Here is a 16,716-nt window from a genome sequence, read left to right on the forward strand (position 1 = left end):
TTCTTATTAGTTTAATTATTAAAAAGGTTGCAGCCGTGTATATATATTTTTCCTCAGAAATGGCCTTAAATATAAACTAGCCGATGAATAATTAAGTTGCCGCCATTGCTGTTAATGTGTTCAGGAACACATCCAGTGATACAAGGAGACATTATTAGCAAGGCTCATTAGTCAAACTTGCTGGAGAATCTGTTTAAATCGACCTCGTGGATGGTAATATATGTGGATTTGAGTTATGATGGGTGAAAGTCTGTATATATTTAAAAAATTAGATTTTTCCAGGGGATTTAAGTTGGCAACCCTGAAAGTATAAGAGAAAATAATAAGGGCATTAATTGTGGCTCTGCGGCTGCAGGAAGACGTTCTTCTAATTCACTCCAGAGTCACTGGGGTCAGCGCTGAGTGCGGCTAAAGTGAAATCCACGACAATAAACCGAATCATGAGATAAATACCATTTTTAATGGATGATATATCTGAGCAGTGGAGTCCGAGCAGTAGTAGCTGTTTTAAAATGCAGCCACCGAGGGCCACCTAAGAGAGCACAGTAACTACATCTGTGCTGTTTCCCTTGAAGTTTCAAATCACTCTGTTGTAAGCAGTGAATAATCTCAAGGTAGCCTGGAGGAGTCTTTGAAACATTTACGCTTTCAGAGAGCGAGAGGCTTTCTTCAGTTCCTCCACGTGAAGGAAATATCCGTCTTCGAGGAACCCGTTAGTTAAACGTTAATGATTTCAATCTCTCTCTGTCTCCTCAGTTACCTTTGATTAAATTTTGTCAGAAAGGCTCAGACATCATCTCTAATGTTTGTCAGCTTGTCGGTCTTGTGTTGCTTTTAGAAGCCACCCCTGCCCTTCCTTCAGCTAAATAGCCACAGCGGGTCGAGCCTTCGCTGCACTCGTCAAACCTCCCTGCCTCAGGTTAGAAACCTAGCCTGCGTCTGCTGTGTCTCCTCGCGTTTGTGTGGGCGTGTCTTTCGTTTGGACCTGCGTGCAACTTGATTGGACCTGTTCGACACGGATACTATTTTCCAACCTGTGCACGATGCCTGTTTTTAAATTTACCTCTGATAGCAGGTGTTTATATTCATTTTCTGTCTCTGTAACTTTGCTTTCTTTCCCATCTGTTGCACCCGCAGAAAGCGAAAACGATAGTTGAGGCTTTTACTGTAAGTGCTTTTTCTTCTTCTTCTCCTTTTCTTTTTAATTTTTCTCCTGTCATCAGCTTTGAAAGGCGATTTATTCAAATTATCCCTCCAACATCGTCCCGAGTGCCTCGTTGCCAATGTAAAAAAGACAACTTGATTAGATGGTCGGCAGTCAACACAAATACTGTTGTGTGAAGAATTATAAACTGCAAGTTTCTGGCAAACAAAGAAGAAAACATTTCAAGCTTGATCATTCAAGAAATCGTCGAGCTTGGACGGGCGCGCGGTGCTGGGCACGCTTTCCTCACTCGACACATCAGTGTTTTGGCATGTCCGAGTGTTTGTGTGCTTTCCGTTCTCGGCTTTGCCAAGCTTCAAGTTAGCAGAAGCAGTGAAAGTTTTGCCTTTATTTGAGAAATGCGGATTTCCAAAACAGATGGTTTATCATAACACAGCATACCGAGCACAGCTTTAGTCATTCCGAACACTTAAGACTTAGCGTGGACCCATTAATATTTATGGGATTACTGCCCGTGCGTCGCACCGCACTGTGATACAGCATCTTTCACTATCTGGTGACATTGAAGTGGATGTTATGAATTTGCTGTCCATACGTGACGTAAATTAATTTCAAAGTCCTTTTTTGTTGTTGCTATCTGGTGCAGAGTAGTGATTTACCTTCATGTCTGTCTTAAATGCAACAGTCATCGATAACAGACTCGAGTGAGGAGAGAGCTGCTGCAGCCGCAACAAGGGACAACAAGGACAAGGTTGGTACTTCTAATTACCGAGCACGCAGAGCGCCTATCAGTGTTGTTGTGTTTGTTGTCAGATTTCAGTAGGTGTCGCTCACGGCGTTAAAATAGATTCAGTAAAAAAAAAACAACTTTCACCATAAACTCGAGATATGTTGTCGACGCAACGCTGGCACACGCCTTTGACTTGACCTGTCAGAACGATGCTGTCTGTTAAAGTTGCCCTTTTTGTCTTCTCCGTAGGAAGGTGACAGTCACAGTAGACTTTTCCTCCGCCTCTCCCCAACTAACCCTTTCACTCCTACCCCGTTTAAGGTTCGTGGGTCTCTGTGTTGTGCTTTCCACCTTCCATTTCCGTGTATGCTTGCACGAATATGTCAGCGTGTCACACGGCAGCCCGTGAATCGGAGATGTCCTGACGTGCTATACATGCATATGCGTGGCCTAACGCCTCCACCGTCCGACTTCCTGTGTGTGTGTTTCTTTTTGTGGAATCGTGAACATCTTTCTTCCTTTACTTTAGTTTTTGCCTTTTTTGCTTTTAGTCCGTTTTCGGAAGCGTAACAGAATCAAAACTCTGGTTTTAAATGGATGATTTTGAGTTTCGAGCATTATATTTAAGATCAACAATGAATGAAGTGATCAGAAGTCAGAGTTGTTACAGGTAAGTGCGCTTATGAATTACTGATGGGTGAATATTTTAAATTTAGAGATGATCATTAAATTAATAATTATATAGTAGAGATCAAAATTTACTGTAACACCAGTCGTCCACTTAAAAAAAAGAAAAGAATGTGCAGCGACCAAGCCCATCATCGGGAGAAGTAATCACAAGGCCACAGAGGGACACATCACATGGACGGTGAAGAAGAACTGTAGTGATGACAGCAAGGTTCAGTTTCGACGCGAGGTTTTATGTTCGGGGTCAAACGGGAGCAGAGGGGGGTCAGTTTGGAGGACGGGGCTTCATGGTTTGGTGCTTGAGTAATGTCTATGAGAAGCTTCTACGCCAACAGAGTCAGCCAAGACTTTCTATGGAGGCCGGTGCCTCTTGTCACCCCGTGAAACAGAAGCACTTGTTGAATGTGAGAGCATTAAAATAATGCATGATGGCTAGCCTGGAATCCTGATCCTGAACCTAGCTGTGGCTATGAAAGTCAAGCAGTGGCTAAACTGTGGACAAGACCAAGATCAAACCAGAGCAGTGTGGGAAATTGATAACAATCGTTGTGTTGTGTTAGTTAGTAGTGTTACAGTCATTTAGAGAAAAGGCCCCCCCCCCTACAAGAGACCTGCTGGTATACTGGCCCAGCGTATTAGCCAGTATTAGCTATTTGCTAACTCCATCGCTCTTGTTCATGGATTTTGTTACATTTATTAGAAGAAGCAGTGACTTAAATACAGGACATTTAGGCATGTAAGGTGTTCTCTAATTTTGATCTCTGCTTTTCATTAAATTAAAAAGAAAAAGTAGCAAAAATACACATGTTGGTGCGAGCTGGAGTAGTGCTGCTATCCCAGTGGTGATCAGAGCTCATAGAATCAATAACTTCCAGCTAACGTACATGTAAAAGGAAACCAAGCATATGGCTTCTTGTTGATTGCATCGGCGCCTTCCTCTCGCTGTGAACCTGACAGCCAATTGATTTAAACATTAATGGAGAGATGAAACCTTCTTTATCTTCTTTACCTTTCACTCATCAACTGTTTTCTGCCTCCATCTGTGGCGCGACAGCTGGCGAAGCGTGAAGCGGCAAAGGCATCTCCCACCAGCGCTGTCCTCACCCTGCCAGTGGTGCCTCATGTGGGAGAGACTGATACAGACACGCTGACAGAGATTCCTGGCAGTCCTGCTGAGACTGCTGAGGAGAAAAAGGAGGAGGGGGAGGAGCCCGAGGACGAGTACGGATATAATTGGAGTGAGTTTAGTTTGTCTGGTTTTTATTGTGTTTTTTGCAGTAGGGTGTTTAATTTTGCAGTGAAATATCACAAGGTTGTAAATGTTTGATGTAAATGTAATCCTGCATCACATACAGCAGGAATATTTTAACCCAGTTTGTAGTGGGAGGAAGTAAAAATATATGCTTACATACTACACTATGTAGTAACAGCAAATGGCCACAAGAGGTCCTCCAAGTTACATGTCTGCCCATAAAGTCTCCTGCATGGCATAAACGTGCACTGATTCACATGCTTGAGCTGGTTGTGCCTCAGCAAAAACCTGAAGGACTCAGTGTCCCAATTAGGCCATTATCATCCTGCAGACACTCTGATGTCAACTGTAGGATGAACTCACTGCTCCAGAGAGAAAGATGGCGAGCAATCAGCATAAAGAACAGCCTCCAAACACCTGGGATTGTGGAGTATATGTGTATATGTGCCCTTGTGTGTGTGTGTGTGTGTGTGAGAGCGAGATAGACAGAGCCCATCCTGCAGGAATAAGATTGATGAGGTTGAGCCCGGGGAGGTGAGTTGTGGAGATTAGTACAGGACTGATGGTTCAACAGTGGCAGGGAGCCCAGAACAACAGGAGCCCACTGGTCTGAACAGTGGCTATCTAACACACCAGAGACAGGAGAGGTGGAGAGACAAAGAAAAGAGACTGGAACCAGAACAAAAGAGCCAAGATTGAGACAAAAATGGGAGAGGGTGAAGCTGAAATAGAAAATTCTGCTGACAAACTTCTACCTTTTACTTTTGGTTCCTCTGCAATTTACACATTTCAAATATCTGCTCTTCTTTCGGGAAACGTTACACGGAGCGATAGGGCTCGAGACCAGTCTGGCGCTATTTTACTTGTATTGTCAGCTTACATCTGTCTGCCGCGACTTCGCCTGCCTCTTTCAGAGAACATAATCCAGCGTTATGGCAGCCTCCCAGGTGTCCTCCACATGATTGAGCTGGAGAAAGGCAAAACAGGCCTGGGCCTCAGCCTGGCAGGGAACAGGGACCGCTCACGCATGAGCGTGTTCGTGGTGGGAATAGACCCCAGCGGGTCGGCCGGCAGGGACGGACGTATGGTTGTTGGGGATGAGCTGCTGGAGGTGAGATGCGTATAAAATTAGTTTCACTGTTCATTTGCTTTTTTTTTTTTTTTTTTTAAAAGTCTCAAATTCTGTAAATGCTTTTCTGAGCAATAAACTTTATGTTGTGCTACAGATCAACGGACAAGTTCTGTACGGCCACAGTCATCAGAACGCGTCCTCCATCATCAAGAGCGCTCCATCCAAAGTCAAAATCATCTTTGTCAGGTATCAACAGTTATTTTCATCACTATTAAAGCTCCTGTGAAACTATGCATGCAGTTATTGAGCCTCAGGAAAGTTATTGTAATGTTAGTGAAAAGCCAATAGATGGAGCTATTGTCATTCAACAGAAGGATGCAGCACAGGTTGAATATAATGGCCTCTGTTCTGTAATGCTTAATAACACAGTCTCTCACATGCACATACCAAACGTATACATGCATTCATAAAGTATAGTTTAACTTGAAATATTTTGTAATCAATAAATATTAATAAAAACTATATTAAACCCATCACACCAGCTGGCACTTGGCTGATGATTGTGAAGGTTTTCAGATTTAGTGGTACACTCACTAAAATATACAACATTTCTACAGCATACAGATGATATTTATTTAGATATTTATTTTATTTAGTTACCAAAAGAGATAAAGAGCAAAAGTTGAACGTTAGTGACAAATATAAATAACAGACTTCCAAAGTAAATCCATAAACTATATTTTAATTTAATATTTAGTGGTCAAAAAGTGTAAAATGTGCAAAATAGCTTGCTTAAAGCATGGCTAATACGTCACACTGTTAGCTAGTAATATGGGCATAGACAGTCTAAGCTTGCCAGCTAAAAATATGAGATATACTTAGCTTGAATTATTAATAAAAACCAAAAAAAAAACAATGAAAGTTATCAAACAAATGTGAATTAAAATAGTAGTTTATATTGTTAATTTAGATATCTACATGCAGACACGATGGAAAAATGTATTTGCGAGGAAATGCGTTTTAAATAGTTAGTTAAAAATATAGTGACAGTGACTGTAAATATAGCTGGAGTACGAAGCTAGAATTAGGGCTAAAGGGAGAAATGCAAATGTAGTGCAGTTCTTATCAGAGAGTGTATCCCTCCATAGTGTAGGGGTTGATGTCTAGCAAGCAAAAGCTGCCAGGATGCGATACCGATACCTTTGGGGCCTAGAAAGGCATCTACTGTAACAAAATCAAGTACGTAGATCTACGTGCTGTACTGACCCCTGCTTGTGAATAAGAGAGCAGCTACAGAGTTGACATGATGTTGTTAGGCTGTGTGAATATTTACTAAATAAAATCTACTTTTTGCATGTTAATCTAGAAGTTTTCACATTTTGGGAAACATAAAATAAAGATTAAGTATGTCTCCATTTACCCCATCTCCTCCTTAACGGGTGGGCCAATGAAACGGCACAAAACGTTGCAAATGCAGCGCTTATTAACATGAAAATTATTTCGATTTTTATATGTATTATGATTACTTTATCATCCCCCTGCGATTGCGATGTTACATTCTCCGTTTGTGTTGGCGTTATGTCTCAAATTCATCGTATGACACCAAAGGGTAGAATTACAAATTTGAAAAAGCACCGTGGAAGTTGAAAGTAGTCAAATGTAAAAGGTGTTGGTGCAGGAGTTGTTGAGTCGGTCAGCTTTGGGAGTCAAACAGATGTAGTTAGCATGTAATACGGATACATTAGCTCACATATCCCTACAGAGTTTGACGTATTTGACCTTTGACCTACTTTTGGCCCTCTTCCGGATCACAGTACTTAGCCTCCCACTTGACTCACATCCTTTTCCTGAAAGATACGCTGTGATCAGCTGGCGTAAATCACAGCTCTGCTGTCACAAAGCTGAGAAGCGACGATTTACGTGAGTTATGACTGTGTGAAACAGGAACACCGAAGCGCTCGACCAGATGGCGGTGGGACCAGTGAGGGAGCACGAGGGAGACGCTGTGGAGCCCCACGCTGAGGTACAACTCTGCTTATGGGCACGCATAGAAAACACACGATGCACACATGCAGAAGCCCTGGAACAGACACGACTCCTACAGCTACTACACAGCCACGTTGGTGCTTCGTAATGAGATTTTAAACGTGTAAACAGAACCATTACTTTTACATCTGGGCGTGTAATTTGGCTTTTAGTCTGTCTCGTGCTCGGCACGCATGCATGTGAAGTTTCTTTGTGTGGTCCCGTGCCTGTGTGTGACTCCCAGTAAAACAAACCACAAGCAGTAATGTAGACGCATCCGGCACTGTACTCCCACCAGCTAAAATTTAGCTGATTTATTTACTTCATGGTGTGCTCACTACTCCTGCTCCTTCACAGCCAGAAGAAGCTGCTGCTAATGGCGACGCCGATACTTCGAACTACGTTCATCACATCGTAAATCTGAAGGTGAGAGGCGCAGGATGACCCGCGGACATCGCAAAACACACAGCGTTACAGGCAGTAACGGGGAGAAAGTCTCAGGAACAGTGCGGTAATGAGGGAGGTGTATACTCTTACGCACACACACTAAATAAGCCAGCGGGGCACGTCAGAGACAGACAGATCGGGAGCACACCACTCAAGTTTGACAGGATGCCAAAACGCTGAGAAAAGACAGAAAATTTTGAGGGAAAAGAAGGTGAAGTAAACAAAACAGACGTTCCAATGGGAGTTAAAGGCTCGGTTCACTGAAATATTAAATAAGGAATGGATCCCGACTCCTTGTGGGGTCCACGTCCTAGCTCGCAGAAAGCAGGCAGTTTTCCAAAGGTCATTGTCTGATCCTCTGAGCAGCAGCGATAAAATTGCATCCAGTTGCACAACACGAGCGGAAGCAGAGATCTCAACATTAGACATCTCACCACCTCAACAAATAAAGGAAACTTTCTACAAGATCAGTTACAACACGGATCAAGTGGGAACATGCTTTTCAGGCAGATTCAGGTGAAGTTGGCCTTTGAAGAGCGCTAAAACAAACTGCAAAAGAGACAGGAGAGAGGAAAAACTATGCAATCCCTACAATTGTTGAATCATTCATGCGGTAGAGGTGGCAACAGTGTAGCACATAGGCAGCTCATTAATATGAAGACAAATGCCCTGAAAGGCCTCTCTGGGAGCAAAAGATCAGAAGTGTGAAGGATGTGAGCTGAAGCTGGGGCTGATTCATCTCTGGAGGCGACTTAATTTCTTGAACTGGTACAGTACGGCTCCATTACCCAGCACGTGTTAAAGAAAAGGGTTTGTCAGCGTGGGTATTGCGTGTGCGGTGGTGCAATTTCAAACGTTTTTTATCACTAATGAGCGTTTCTCTTCATCAGGAGGACGGAGGACTCGGCATCACTTTTGTTGAGGGCGACACAGAGGCCGGGGTTGAGATTGAGAGTATATCTGAAGTGCAGGGACACACCGGCAAAGTATGTCATGCCTAATGAGACCTTCTGTACCGTGGACGTTTAGCTGCCTTTGCTAATCAAAGCTGTTTATGCGCTGTGAGCAGGAGGGGTGCATGAAACCTGGGGACACACTCTTAGCTGTGAACGGCGAGTCTGTGCTCGGATACACTGTTGAAAAGGTAAGGGCGTTACTCTGGAAATAACCTTTCATGTCTGTGCTGTTTATTAGTAGCCACAAGGTGAAAGGTGTGATTGGTATTCTTGTTTTTTTAGGTCTCATCACTGCTGAGAAAAGCCACAGGTCCTGTGAAGCTAACCTTTGCTACAAAGGAGATCCCCTCTTCTTTCTCCTGTGTCCAGTCGATCTGCCAGGACGCAAGCTTTTCAGATGGAGTCCTCGCTAGCGTACCCAGCATGCCTAGCATCTTCCCAAGTCAGCCAGAGGCGGAAGCAGCCACCAGTGAGTTCGTTTTACTTGGTTTTAATTTTCTAGAACTGTATTGTCAGTTTTGTCAGGTGAAAAGAACAGACATGCTTCTCCGTTTTAGGTCTTAGTCGCTCATCCACCCCTTCCGCTCTGGCCTCTGACCCGACGACCTGCCCCATCATCCCCGGCTGTGAAACAACCATCGACATCTCCAAGGGCCGCACAGGCCTGGGCCTCAGCATCGTGGGAGGCTGTGACACTCTGCTGGTAGGAAACCAGACAAATAGCAGTAGCAATCAGCTAATGAGGGGGAAAACGTGAGCTGGTCTCCCTGATGTGCTTAGATTTAATCAATAATAATAATAAAACGTGACTCTTTTCCACAGTTTGTTTTCGTCTTGTCTTCCTGGGTCTGTCGGGTGTTTCTTCCTGTGGAAAGGGAGTTTTTCCTTCCCACTGTCGCCCAGTGCCTGCTCGCAGGAGGGTCCTCATATTGCTGAGGTTTTCTCTGTATTATTGTATCCACTACAAAGCGCCTTGAGGCAACTTCTGTTGTGATTTGACACTTTATATAAATAAACTTTTATTGATTTGAATAATAACAAACAGTAAATCTGCAGGTTTAGCTGTGCGTTCCCAGCCACAATGCCACCCACTTAGATTCTTTGCTGGTAGCATAACTCATAAGCCACGGAGGCTCAGGAATGTAGGAAACGATGCTGTCACGGCCTTCGTCTCCTCCTCCTCTTCTTCTCGTTGCCCCTGCCATCCTCCCCTCGTCCCATCTATTCTGTCTGCTCAGTCAGGCTTGGGGGAGCAGCTCTTTGTCTGGCCTCAGCCGTGGCGGACAACGTCCTGCCCCTGGAATGCAACCTCAGGAGCACAGGAACACACACATTCACAGAAGCAGTAATCCAAATTTATGTCTGTTTGCCAACAAACACACACAAAAAAATTTGCTGTGTACACATACTTTAAAAAGTCAACAAATACTCTTTCCCCTCCCGGCCCAATCTGTTTTGTATCCATTTAATATCCTCCAAATAAATGCTAAATGTCTCCCTTCCATCTTTTTTTTTTTGTTTTGTTTTGTGTGTTTTTATTTTGTCCTAATTAACTCACTTTTTCCACTCTCTCTCTCTTTATCTCCAGGGGGCCATCATTATCCACGAAGTTTATGAAGAAGGGGCGGCCTCCAAAGATGGGAGGTTATGGGCAGGAGACCAAATCTTAGAGGTGAGCTGCAGCATAATGAGCGTAACTATATTTCGATGAGACATGCCCGAAGAGTCTCAGCATGAACGCTTGGATTTTTAAAGTCTGACAATACGATATATGTTGAGCAACAGCATAGATATATATTAACAGCAATAAGAACCTCTAAAAGCACCGCTTTTTGCTTTTAGCAAGATAATATACCGCAGACCGAGGCGATTATGAGTGAGAAGTGAAAGAAAACCTGTACAAATCCCGTGTGCATTATGCGCCTTGACAAGTTAAGCACCCGAGCTCTTACTTGGGTTTGCCCTCCGTCTGACCCCGTGCTTTGTCACGGAGAGAGGGCAGGGGTGGAGCCCGGGAGTTGAGTTATTGTAGCTCAATCACTAGATCTGAATTGAAACACACGCCCTTATGACTTAATAGCTCTCCACTATTCACTCCTGTCCCTGAGCCAGGCTGCTGTGTTTAGAAAATAAGGTCAGCGAGGGAAAGTGAAAAGAGCAGTTTCCCACTCTGCAGTCATGCCATTAGATACTATGGGGAAAAAATAAAATCCACTGCGTGTGCACGGTGAAAGATAATATGGTATTTTCCCTCCTTTAAATGTGGTTTGAAAAAAGAAAAGAAGAAAAGCTGGGCATCGCTCTTAGACTGACCACTGGAGCATCTCACAGGGGTTTGTGGGAAGGTTTCCCTGCTGTACTTTAAGTCAAGCATCAGCCTGTGATTTCAAAGGAATGACCTAGTTTCCTTATATCTAAAGCAGAAACGGTTTAAAGGAAACTTTGTGCAATAAATGAGGCTGTTAGAACTTTTTATATATAATCCTCCGCTGCAGTTAACTTATACACTGGAACAGAAGATAAGGCCTCTGCTACTTTAACCAAATATGGCCGAGCGAGTAGCTGGATCAAAACCTACGCACGCATTCTCTCATCACAGGTGAACGGCATCGACCTGCGAGCGGCCAGTCACGACGAAGCCATCAACGTGCTGCGGCAGACGCCGCACAGGGTCCGGCTGGCGGTCTACAGGGACGAGGCCCAGTACAAGGAGGAAGACCTGTGGGACTCCTTCACCGTGGAGCTGCACAAGAATCCCGGCCAGGGCCTGGGACTGAGCATTGTCGGGAGGAGGTGGGAACGTTGTTAGAATCAGCTCTGCTGCTGAGAGCGTCAGGCGACGAGCCTTTACATATAACAATAGCAGAGTAGTGACTCCACTAGGTGCTTTCTGGCTCACAGTAGGTGTTAGCGTGTTGGAAAATACATAGAAGCAAACAAGGAATTGAAAACATTCTAGATTTTTGAAATGTAATTATCAGCCTACTTTATAATTATATTGTTTTGACCTTTTTTTAATGCAGATCGCGGGATCAGAGGTAACCTTTTGTATTTTATCTGTTTTTATACTCAATAGTTGGGAGAGTGAGGTCATTGCTTTTACTTCTATCATGTTTCTGTCCATGCAGCCATCAGTTAAACCAGTTTTACTTACCAACAAAAGTCATTGTGTTTGGTGTAAGCACGCAGATTAAGTAAAATCCCTTCTTTCCCACACGACATGTCTGTTACAAAGACATGAAATCATTATGTTTTTTTCAGCAGGAAATCAAAAAGAGATCATAATTTTTTTATGTGTAGCTTGAACAGATCGTGGCCAAATGAAGGTTTTTTTTCTGCGTGACTGCATTTTCATATGAGTCAGCAGAACAGGTTTGTATTTCAGTCATTCTCCTCGGTACTAGTGGCGGTTCTCGCCTCGCTGTGTTACCAGAGACGGAGCTGAAAGCACTTGTTGCGTCAGCGTGAAAATCCCGCTATTGTTGCTAGCACTCGATCAGCAAAGACAGATTTACAAAGTTATCACTGGGATAAGAGCAGGCAGGTTGCGGAGCGTCTATAAGCCCTCTGGATTTCTGCGTGCCTGTAAATGTTTTATGCTGACAGATTCGGTCCCGTGGTCGAAGTTTGTGAGGAGACAGGGGTCAGGGTTAAATATCCCAAGCTAGTGTCAAAGGTTAAACAGTTTGGACAGTTTTTAACACAGTTGTAACATTTCGGCCTCTGTCACAGTGGTTTTGCTACACACGTGGCAAGAAAAAGGCTAAAATGCTCAAAAGGATGGAAAAGACAGGAGCCCAGACGACCTACGAGAAAGGAAAATATGCAAGCTAGCAGTTAGTGGTGAGCAGTTGTGACAGCCAAGTATCTCTGGCACCGAGGACTGAGTGGGATCAAGTTGCCTTGCTTCACAGCTACTGCTTGTGCTAGTTCTTATCCACGTGGAGATTGGCACCTCAGATATGCAAAGTCCACGGCTCAGATGTGCTTCTGAACAAAGAAGAAAAGGCAGAGGCTTAAGATAAGTCATCTTTTCTTCCTGCACGTTATATTCTCGCTCACAGCGAGCGCAGAATTTGACTCTGTTGACCGTGAACCGAAGCCTCCAACAGCACAATACTGTCAAAGTGATCGCTGGTTAATATTCTGTTATACAAGCCACACTCAGGCAGCTCCATTGGAAAAGCCTGAAATTGCCAGATCAATACTGTACCAGCAATAACAAGTTAAAAAACAGAGCTCTGGAAAATTGTAGGATTAAGGTCAGCAATTTGAGAAAGGGGGCTTAGCGATCCTCAGCAGAGTGCTGCACGCGGTCACAGACGTGTCGTGCCTACTGCCGCGTCTCAGTCTTCCCGTCTCTCCGAGCAGGAACGACACAGGGGTGTTTGTGTCCGACATCGTGAAAGGAGGTTTGGTGGAGGCTGACGGTCGGCTGATGCAGGGCGACCAGATACTGTCGGTCAACGGTGAGGACGTCCGGTCAGCCACTCAGGAGGCCGTGGCTGCACTGCTGAAGGTAGTCCCGCCCCGCATGCGCAATCGTCAAATGTGTGCAGGACAATTAAAGACGAATAACCGTACAATAATGCCTGTGTGTTGTGTTGCAGTGCTGCGTGGGATCTATCAAAATGGAAGTGGGGCGGTTTAAGGCGGGGCCCTTCCACTCGGAAAGAAGGCTGTCTCAAAGCAGCCAGGTAATGTAGCTGATGAGATAGTGGTTAAAATAGAAGTAGCTTATTTTTAACCCAATCATGCAAAATTACACTAGTAAAAAAATAAAGGCAGAAAATGAACGCTTTGGAGCTGAATAGAAATTCCTCTTATCTAATGCCTGACAAGAAAGCGCTCTGAATGCTTTTGTTTCAGATGAGTGAGACAGGAAGCGCCAAGGTGGTCTCTCAGCCATGTTCAGATCCTGGTGACCCTGACAGGCTTAGTACAAGCCAAGAATGTAAGTACGGCAAGACTGTAAGTGTAAACAAGCAGATCGAAATCCACTGCGAATGTCGGTCAAATTGCGGGAAAAGAAAAGACGAGTCATCAGAGCGACGCGTTTGTTTCAGACCCGGAGCATCAGGAAGTCAGAACAGTGGAGTTCACTAAAGGCCCCGCTGATTCTTTGGGCATCAGCATAGCGGGCGGAGTGGGCAGCCCCCTGGGCGACATCCCCATCTTCATCGCCATGATGAATCCCGTCGGACTGGCTGCTCAGACCCAGAATCTCAAGGTATGAGACCTTTTCTTGGCCACCTCCCTCTCAAATCTTTGGCTCTCATCAGAAATTATGCATATCTCCAATTCTTGTGTGGGATTTAATGCGAATCTCATTTATTTACTCCCACTCGCTCAGTGTATGTATTCTCAGCGGCTCCCAGAGGCCGCGAGCCCTTAACCTTTAGCTGTGACCTTCACAGAAAAACTGACAATTGAAACTGTGTTAGACTGAGGCTGGAGGAGGACAATAGCCATTTGCTAACGTGGATAATAAATCTCCCACTCCTGTATTAAGGCCATTAAGCCCACAGAAAGACTCATTGAAATGAATAGGGTGAATCCTGAATGGTATATTCATGCCGTTTTATCATTTCAGCCTGAAAGAGAAAAGAGAGCGCGGCGTAATGAAATTACTCAGCTGAACCGTGAATTTACGTTTTTTGTGCGGTCTAATAATGAAAGCACAGAAATCAGCAGTGACAGATGCGAGTTTCAGGCGGTGGGCACCGCTTTTATGACGCTGACATGCAGCAGGCTGCTCGAAACATCCAAACTGTTCTTTGGAAAGTGTGAAAAGTTTCTGCTGCACTGCACATCTGCACTGTTTCCCCCCCAAAATGTTCTAAACTCTCACTTTTTCAGATCGGCGACCGAATCGTCAGCATATGTGGAACCTCTGCTGAAGGCATGAGCCACTCTCAGGCCGTCGCCCTGCTCAAGAACGCGACAGGAACGATACAGCTGCAGGTCTCCTATAAACGTCTTCTCTCACCTCCTGTGTTTCTACCAGATAAATCGGCAGATAAGCTGCAGCTTGTGTCGTATTCTTCCCTTTATCTCTGTTCAAAGTGTTCAGCTGAGCACAGACGAGACAAAGGGTGGCGGTCACAGGCTTTGAAGCACCATAAAGCGCCCTCATCCAGCACTACCATCATGCTATCAGTCTTTATCTGGGCAGTAAATCAACGCCAGTATTACTATAACAGAGCTGTGTTCTGTGTCTGTGTGTTAACGCACCTCCAGGTGGTTGCAGGTGGCGACACCACCGTGACGGGTCCCCCTCAGGAGCAGGTCGGTGGGGCTCTCACGCCCAGCTGCATCTTCCAGGACGACCTCAGGTATGATGTTCTTAGACGCAGGGGCGCTCAGAGGAGGAGAACTACAGGTTGTTGCTTTGGTTTTCCTTTAAATGCCTTCTACCTTTTCCCTCAGCCCTCCTCAGTATAAGACCATCACTCTTGATAGAGGACCAGACGGGCTGGGTTTCAGTATAGTCGGAGGGTACGGCAGCCCCCACGGAGACCTGCCCATATATGTGAAAACTGTTTTTGGAAAGGTGAGAGGCGTTTATCTGTGCCACTGTTTATCTTTGCAGAACCGACAGCCTCTGTTATTGATGGTGTGCACACGTGTGTGTGTGTTTAGGGCGCAGCTGCAGAGGACGGGCGCCTGAAGCGAGGAGACCAGATCATGGCAGTCAACGGGCAGACTCTGGAGGGGGTTTCCCACGAAGAGGCCGTCAGCATTCTGAAGAGGACCAAAGGAACCGTCACGCTCACCGTGCTGTCGTAGACCGCCCCCACCTCCACACGCACTATACCCACTCCTTATCCTCTGCTCACAACAGCATTCTCTTCACCTCCGCGCACCTTTTCTGCAAACTCGCAGCAGCAGCGAGGCGCTCGTCTGTGAAAGCACCCGCACACTGAAACACAAACAGTGTGATCATGAAGAAGCTTACGCCACTGTGATGTTTGAAGGCCTGTTACAAGCACGTGTTGTGCTGAAGGCTTTACTTAGTCGTAATGGGAATCTCAACGAGGCTGTAAATAGTATTAGAAACATTCCACCACTCTGGATTTGAAGTATTCACTGGACACTTTGGATTGTGTTTAGTGCTGTCAGCGTTAATCCCGTTAAAATTACTTTATCGCCATAACGCGGGAAATCTCCGTGAGCGAGTTAACGCGGATCCCCACGTGCGTGGGGCTGGATGGCGTCAACACATTAGCGCGGTTAGCTCGTTAACACGTTAGCGCTATCCAGCCCCACACACTGGGGGATACGCGCTAATTCGCTAACGGTGATTTGCCTCGTTAATGGCGTTAACGTCATTTTAACGAGATTAACGCTGGCAGCACTAATTGTATTCCTGTATTATTATTATTATTACTTTGTTAACAGTCTGAGGGGTGACCCCGGACTCAGTTCAGAGCACAGAATTAAAGAAGTACCCTCGAGACAATTAGGAGATTATAGCAGGATTTAGCTAACGCCTGCATTAGCTTAAAACAGCGTTATTTGTCCGTTGCGTTGCACTGCTGTCGGCACACGCCCGTTTCCGCCACAAAAACCCCCAAAAAGCAAGTATCCATAAATTTCAAGTTATTTTCTTGAAATTTCGACCTATTAACTCGAAATTTCAAAAAAAAGCATCCATGACTCGAAATTTCGAGTTATTTTCTTGAAATTTCGAGTCATGGATGCTTTTTTTGTTTTCCGTTAGTGGCGGAAACGGGCTTCCATACGCTGCTGAGACCGCTCTTAATCAAATGTATCGTGAAGTCACTGTAGTTTTTAGTTCTGAAGCGGCGAGAAGTCGGATATCGGAAACGTGAAGCGTGTTGACTTTGAAGGGAAAGATGTGAAAGTGCGGCTTGAGTGTGTCTGTGTGTGAGTGTATGTGAGAGCCGTTCACTGAAATATAGTGCTGCTAAAGCTGATGTGTAAGGTGTTATGTCACAGTATTTTTTAAGTATTATTGTTCACTTCCTGCAAGTGCACAGAAAAGTAAACTGACTGCTATTTAGGTTTGTATGAATGAGTGGTTAAAGAGTCCTTTATGACCTTGTTGTTTACCCGAAACAGAGTCATCCATTCTGTAGTTTTCGACGTCATTGGACAGGTGTTGTGCAGCGTAGCGTGTTCTCTGTCTGTTCTCTGTCTTATATCCCCGTAAATGCATTTTCAAGAGCTGTCAAAAGTGACAGTATTGCATTTATTCACACTGAATTAAATAAAAGTGACCTTTGGATTCAATCAGCGTCCCAATTTTTCTTCATCTTGCACTTTATTGAACGTGAGATAAGAGTTCAAACGCATTCTGTCATTAAATCCAGCAGGAATAGAAGCTTATCAAGCCATAAACGTGTGTTTATTAAATTA

At 44.7% G+C, this 16,716-nt stretch overlaps 1 protein-coding gene across 10 annotated transcripts in view; it reads left to right on the plus strand.

The window, feature by feature from the left end:
• mpdz (multiple PDZ domain crumbs cell polarity complex component) overlaps positions 1 to 16,590 on the plus strand; it is a 49,438-nt gene extending 32,848 nt beyond the window's left edge. For 3 of the 10 annotated variants that reach the window (XM_086282924.1, XM_086282952.1, XM_086282978.1), the window contains 23 exons: positions 1,138 to 1,167; positions 1,851 to 1,916; positions 2,145 to 2,216; positions 3,637 to 3,820; positions 4,749 to 4,945; positions 5,061 to 5,152; positions 6,851 to 6,929; positions 7,289 to 7,357; positions 8,269 to 8,364; positions 8,448 to 8,522; positions 8,617 to 8,803; positions 8,892 to 9,037; positions 9,923 to 10,006; positions 10,934 to 11,127; positions 11,358 to 11,372; positions 12,706 to 12,853; positions 12,945 to 13,031; positions 13,204 to 13,288; positions 13,401 to 13,564; positions 14,194 to 14,298; positions 14,575 to 14,669; positions 14,764 to 14,887; positions 14,977 to 16,590. In XM_086282924.1, the coding sequence (XP_086139050.1) occupies positions 1,138 to 1,167; positions 1,851 to 1,916; positions 2,145 to 2,216; positions 3,637 to 3,820; positions 4,749 to 4,945; positions 5,061 to 5,152; positions 6,851 to 6,929; positions 7,289 to 7,357; positions 8,269 to 8,364; positions 8,448 to 8,522; positions 8,617 to 8,803; positions 8,892 to 9,037; positions 9,923 to 10,006; positions 10,934 to 11,127; positions 11,358 to 11,372; positions 12,706 to 12,853; positions 12,945 to 13,031; positions 13,204 to 13,288; positions 13,401 to 13,564; positions 14,194 to 14,298; positions 14,575 to 14,669; positions 14,764 to 14,887; positions 14,977 to 15,123 (2,541 nt within the window). In that variant the 3' untranslated portion in view covers positions 15,124 to 16,590. Of the gene's footprint in view, positions 1 to 838; positions 920 to 1,137; positions 1,168 to 1,850; positions 1,917 to 2,144; positions 2,217 to 3,636; positions 3,821 to 4,748; positions 4,946 to 5,060; positions 5,153 to 6,850; positions 6,930 to 7,288; positions 7,358 to 8,268; positions 8,365 to 8,447; positions 8,523 to 8,616; positions 8,804 to 8,891; positions 9,038 to 9,922; positions 10,007 to 10,933; positions 11,128 to 11,357; positions 11,373 to 12,705; positions 12,854 to 12,944; positions 13,032 to 13,203; positions 13,289 to 13,400; positions 13,565 to 14,193; positions 14,299 to 14,574; positions 14,670 to 14,763; positions 14,888 to 14,976 lie in introns of all 10 variants that reach the window. The other 7 variants (XM_086282943.1, XM_086282970.1, XM_086282961.1 and 4 more) reach the window with 5 other exon arrangements.
• The last annotated feature ends 126 nt before the right edge of the window (positions 16,591 to 16,716 follow it).

The sequence above is a fragment of the Aulonocara sp. 'chitande type north' Nkhata Bay genome, linkage group LG3 (assembly GCF_057382095.1).
Source record: "Aulonocara sp. 'chitande type north' Nkhata Bay isolate Kocher_YH1m ecotype deep benthic linkage group LG3, A_spYH_male_GT1.1, whole genome shotgun sequence".
NCBI lineage: Eukaryota > Metazoa > Chordata > Actinopteri > Cichliformes > Cichlidae > Aulonocara > Aulonocara sp. 'chitande type north' Nkhata Bay.